The sequence below is a fragment of the Buteo buteo genome, chromosome 2 (genome assembly GCF_964188355.1).
Source record: "Buteo buteo chromosome 2, bButBut1.hap1.1, whole genome shotgun sequence".
NCBI lineage: Eukaryota > Metazoa > Chordata > Aves > Accipitriformes > Accipitridae > Buteo > Buteo buteo.
The window spans coordinates 5,525,864-5,531,863 of NC_134172.1; the positions used below are offsets into that span (position 1 = coordinate 5,525,864).

At 47.1% G+C, this 6,000-nt stretch overlaps 1 protein-coding gene across 2 annotated transcripts in view; it reads right to left on the reverse strand.

Moving 5' to 3' along the window:
• GARS1 (glycyl-tRNA synthetase 1) overlaps positions 1-5,785 on the reverse strand; it is a 28,782-nt gene extending 22,997 nt beyond the window's left edge. The window contains exons 1-2 of one of the 2 annotated variants that reach the window (XM_075044441.1): positions 5,566-5,785; positions 1,880-1,981 (exon numbers count right to left, since the gene is read on the reverse strand). In XM_075044441.1, coding sequence (XP_074900542.1) covers positions 1,880-1,981; positions 5,566-5,736 — 273 coding nt within the window. In that variant the 5' untranslated portion in view covers positions 5,737-5,785. The remainder of the gene's footprint in view (positions 1-1,879; positions 1,982-5,565) is intronic. The other variant, XM_075044433.1, reaches the window with a different exon arrangement.
• Positions 5,786-6,000: the final 215 nt, after the last annotated feature.

Sequence of the window (6,000 nt, forward strand, 5' to 3'; positions counted from 1 at the left end):
ACTCTGCCTAAAAACATAGAATCGCATTTCACAATGAGCAGGGTTTCTTAACAGAAAGGATGGGTTTTGCTCAGAGATGGACAGAAGGAGAGCAACAGTGACACAGCCCAATTCTGAACTGGCAGGGAGAAATGGCCAGCAGCACAGGAGTAACTGGAGTAGGTACAGAATTCCGTAGAGCCCCTCTTCTACTACCTAAAGAGAATAGTTAATGAACTGGTGCAGAAGTCAAAGAAACAGTCTCTATCCAGCATACATTCATAAACATAAATAGATTCATAAATAGAAGGCAGAAAAGCGACTGTGTTGGCCTTCAAGGGGAAGAATGACCCTGTATAAGAGCAGAATCACCTACTGACTTACAATATGGTTTGAGGACATAAAGCCAAGGAATTTTGAACACTCAACTGCTCTGCCCTGTTCAAAGCTTCAAATTCAGAGCCATTCTGGAATCACAGGGCTTGAAAACTGCACCAGCAGCTGCTAAAGCTAACGAGCATTCACACTGCTGCCCTCTGCAAAAGGTACAAGTGACTGTGATGCATTGCTGGAAACACCATCAAGAGAGAAGGACTATATTGGAGTGCTGCACTCACAAGAGCAGATGCTGCGTTTGCAAGGTCATTCTTGCACTGACAGGGATACAGCCCACACAAATTGTGTAACTGGCAAACACGCCTGTACACTGCCTACTACAGGCACTCTTCCAACAGAAAGGTGGGGCTCACAGGGATACCAAGACTCCTAACCTGCTTTGCTACATCCCTCTACGTCAAGCTTCCAAGTGCTGGGAAACAGAATTGGGAAAACGTTTAGAAACTATTTACTCCAGGACAACCTAGCTATCAATACAGGTTTCATGCAATGGTTTCAAAGCACAGTTCTGTGCTGAATACTAAGTAAAAATGAGATCTTTTTACTTGGGTTAAATGTATGAAAACAGGTAGCCATAATGCCAGACCTGACAAAGAACACTAACTGTTCGCCTCACATGACCCAGGAGGACAAATAGGGTCAACTGGTTTCAATTCAGGTACACTGGTATTCTCACAGTAAGTTAGTTGCAAGCAGTGATTTATTTATTTATTTATTCATTCATTTATTTTTAAGAGTACCACTGAAGCACAACTACAATCATTTTTGTATGAAATACAAATTAGAAAAGAACCTCGCAGTTTCCTGGGTGAATTTGCACACTAGACTCTTTTTATACTTCAGGAGTTTCTTTTTGTTGTTTCAGTCCGAGAAGCTGGGGGAAGCTTGCAGGATAAGGAAGTGTATTTTTACTTGTTCATTGATCTAGAAACAAAACAGCTCCATCTTTTCATTTGCAGAAAGACTTTTTAGAGCACCATCGCATCTAAAAAAGGGGGCACAATTTCAATACATCCCTCTCTTGAAGGCTGAGGAAAACCATAGACTATGTAAAATGTCTCCAAAAACTTTGTTTAAACTGTTGCAAAGGAAGTGGTTTCTAAAGAAACATGTTCTATGCCAGTCCTGGAATTTAAATGCTGCACAAAGAATCTGAAGATGAAACTCACTACAGTGAGCAGCATGTCCTCTCACTGCACACAAAAAAAGATCTATGCAGTAAACAAAGATTAGCGACATCTACACTGAATTTCCACTCTGACTGTTAACAAACTGACTCATATTTATTTGTTCGCACACTGTAATTTAATGCTAACAGATATTAGCATAAAAGATAAAGAATGAAACTGCCACTAGTTGGAAACTTGCAAACTATTTCAGAAGTGATTCAGTCTGCCCTCCTATGACTGCTTAGCGCAAATCAATACTGTAAAAAAGCATTAAGTAGAGATTTCAAGGCTTTTCAGATAAAACTGTGGAACTCAAATTTAATTTCCAGACTCACCTTTGCTTCTAGGACCCTCTTCCGAGCTTTGAGCTCTGCTACAGCTTTGTCTATATCCACCTGGGGAGCCTTCTCTTCCTTCAGCTTTCTTACCAGTTCTCCCTAGAAGAAGGGGACAAAACACAAGACACAGATTCTTTCTCTGAATGACATAGACAAGAACTCTCCTTGTTTCAGCTCTCCTGGCAATCCAAAAGGAGGGGTTTGTCCCACCTCCCCGCCCCCCAGGCAGGTGAGAGACACTTAAGCATTTGAGTTAGCAGAACCACACCATTAGAGAAATTCAGCCCCCCCACGCTACTGTTAAATCCCAGACCTGTTATTAAATCTCAGTGTGCAAACGTACTCCTGTATGTACGACTTCACAGCAGATTTCCACAAATCCTAGTTATCTGTCTTTGAGGATGCACTAAGTGGATTCTCAGACGGTTAATACAGGCTTTGTGCTCTCTTTCTTGGTAACAAGGCTTCTTTTCCTTCTACCCCTTCCCTTTTCTTCAAAATTTATGACCATTTTAGACTTCTTTTGCTCTCATATCTGTTCAAAACTGGCCAGTAAGTACACAAATTTTTAGAAGAAGGTCTCATAGAAGACAGACAGTTTTAGCCTAATGTCTAAGCAAAGAAGGCATTGCATTATCTGTAAAAACTGTTACTGTTTTTAAAACTCATCCAGTAACTTTGGGAAAGAATAGAGTAAAAAAAAGAATTAAAAAAAAAAATAAAAAAACCTACAACAACAACAAAAAAAAGCCTAAATATTTCAGAGCAGCAAAACCCTGCCGTGGGCTTACACTAAGGTCTTGACCTGAGTCAAACCACCATCACCTTGCTATGGTTCCAGAAAGGTGTCTCTGCCCTGTGGGGACGATTCTCCCCCTTCATCCCAGGGAAGTTCTCAACCCCTAAATACCCAACAGCATGCTTTTCTGCACGATCCTCAGCAGTAATGCCCAGTTTGCTCTTGGACATAAATTAATTAATAGTCTTCCTTTCAGTCCACTCTTCTTCAGCCAAAACCAAGGTCTATCTTGAATTACTGAGAAGGACAAAAGAGCTGACCCAGAAGGAAAAAGCACGGAGATGTCAATGGCTTCTCAAGTGGGATGTTCTAAGAATGGGATGCTCCAAGTTCAGCATTTTTCTTGCATCTTGCACTTCTCCATTAAACAAAAGGGAAAGAAAACCCCAAAACCACAATCCAAAGAGATTACAACATTTCCACAATACCAGCTTTTTCATAAATTCTGAGCTTTTCTGACATTAATATTACAGGCAACTGAGAAACCAAAGAGAAGAGAATACAGAGACTGCCATTCAATAAACAGATCAGAAAAAGTGCCTCAGAGACTAAGGGATTCAGAGGCTAATTTTATTAATAAAAGGAGGAAGACTCAAAAGACTGCATTAAAACAAACACACACAATGAAAAGAAAGAAAAATAAGAATCCTGTCATGCTCCCTAAGCCCGTCGGCTACAAGAACAGAACAAATCTGCTGCTTCCTTCCTGTTAACTCGTTATACCAAAACGTGAAAGTTTCACTCTAGGGCTGAGGACTTAAACTGCCATTCCTGGGAAACGTGGCAGAGGGAGGGATCTGATCTTTTTTTTTTTTCTTTTAAAGTAGTAAGTCCAAATTGCCTTTGTTGAGCTAGGGGGTCAGCAGTGGAAAAACATCAAGGCAGCAGCAAAGCAGCTACTGCTGACTCAACAGAGCTATCACCCTGCTCATTGCTGAGCATCTAAAAGCAGCATACAGCAACTCTTTGTCCTCATCTATAAGTAAAAGAGTACTCAGACATACGCAAGGAGGAAAAAAATAAAAAAAGAACACAACTGAAGCAAATAATTACGTTTGCTGACAGGACTCAATCTAATTAAAGCTACAATCTTGAGCCCAACCCAGAGGAGGAGTGCACAGCAGCACTCGATGTGGCAAATTTTGCTGCAGCTTTGTCCCATAGACCAGTAAAGCAGAGAGGGATCCACCCCTGGATCACGGCAGCTTATTGCATCAGGCACTGCTGCAGGAAGATATGCTGCTCACTTTCCTCCCCATAGGTTAAGTGTCCCTTAGGTTTAATTAAACCACTTCTCCACGAGCTGTTAGACAGGGTCCCCTGCATCACAAGGTATCAATGACCCCAATCTTTGTTACTCCCTCCCTTTCTCTCTTGTGCAAACACCTCAGTGAATTACTACTGTCAGGTGCACGATACAATATCCATGGTCCTAGCTATACAAATTTACCCACAAACCTTTCCTTGGTACCCCACACTCCTGTTTCAATCCCACAGGCAGCCAGAAAGAAGGGGTGCATTGATACTTTAAAGGCAAATGACAGTACCCAAGATATGGGATTTTAAAATAAATAAATAAATTGGCTAGTTCTAGAGATCATAATTTTATTTACAAGAAGCTCTCTTGCCAAGGCATTATGCTGTACAATGATTCATAATAAAAACTCACTGAAGTGCTGGTATAATTAAAGGGCCATAAATCCACTCATTTAATGGGAAAACACATGCACAAATCTATGAATACACAGGACACACACGTAGCTATGTGTCCAGCTAAGCAGAAGACTATGGATTCAGCCACTTACAGGAGGCACACGAGGAACCCACAAGCATAGGTCTTGCTGCTAAAGCAGGGAGGAAGGGGAACTTCCATGTGCTGTGAGCAGGCTCCACTGCCATCAGCATACACAGCAAGGGTACCAAGATCAAGGTTCACTTAGGAAATAAAAAGACAACCAAGTCCTTCTCAGGTAAGAAGGAAGCTAAAGATAATAGCTTCATCTGTGAGGGAGATGGAAAGAATGCCGTGCAGTCCCAGCTAATAGGAGACAGCTACGTATCTAGACAAATAAGAATGATGAAACGGAAAATGTGCAAATACATGAATACCCCTTACTGCATCAGGCAAATATGCAACTCTAAAGAATACCATTTACCTCCAAAACCCAGCACAAACTCAGCTCTAAAGGGAAGTCATCGGGTGACCCTGTGGGATGAGGAAACCTACGCAGGCTGTTTTCTAGAGAAAACGTGAAGAGCCAGCTACGGGGCCCTAAAAGCGTGACAAAGTCAGCCCTAGCCTGGGCACAGAAGACAACATCATGCCCAGGAGAGGCAAGCCAGGTAGACTGACGCACAGATCCAGTTCTGCAAGACAGCTCCAACACACACCATCGCTACGGGAAGGGGAAAGAGCAGGCTACGGGAAACCCACCCGCTGCCACCCACGCACGCCCTGCCAGCCCCCTGCCCTGGGCCAGAGAGAGACCCACCCGAGGGGAGACACCTGCAGACCCCCGCACCCAGGGGAACCCCCGCTGGCCAGAAGCCCCGGGCAAACCCACGGGGACCCTCTGCTGTGGTCGCACCGCCGGCTAAGCCCGCAGGGTCCCGCAGTGCCCCATACCACGGAACCGGAGGGGTCGCCAAGCAAGGGCCCCGAGGGGAAACACCGCCACCGGGCCCGCAGCTCCGGGCAGGGCTCTGTCACACACCCGACCCCCTCAGCGACATCCCCGTCCCCCCGCCTCAAGCCGTTCCTCCCCGGCGGCTGTCGCCCCCTCAGGGGCCACCCGCCTCAGGGGGACTCCCCTCAGCCGGGGGTGCCCCCCCCAACCACCATCCCCACCGCCACCCCGCCCTCCGCCGGGCCGAGGCGGGTTACCTGCTGCCGCACCGCCTGCCGAAGGGGCGCCAGCAGCGCCTCGGCTTGCGGACCGTCCATGGGGGTCGCGGCCGGGGCGGGCCGGGAGCGGAGCTGGGCGGCGGGCGGGCAGACGAGGCGGCGCAGGCGGCGTAGAAGGGCGGGCAAGGAGCTACGGGGCGGCAGCGGCATGGAGAGGTGCGGCGCGCCGCCCTACACCCCCCCCGCCTCGCATGATGAAATCCCGCCCGGCGTAAAGCCGGTCCCAGCCCCGCCGCCGCACTTTCCTCACGGCCCAGCAGGCGCCCGCAGCCGCAGATTCGGCACGGGGCCGTAACGGCGGTGGCGGCGGGCCGGTAGAGGGAGCGCGGGGACGGCCGCCTCACACAGCCCCCCCGGAGCTCGCCGCCATCCCGCGGTCCCTCGGCCCGGCTGCGCCTGCGCGGGAAGACACGG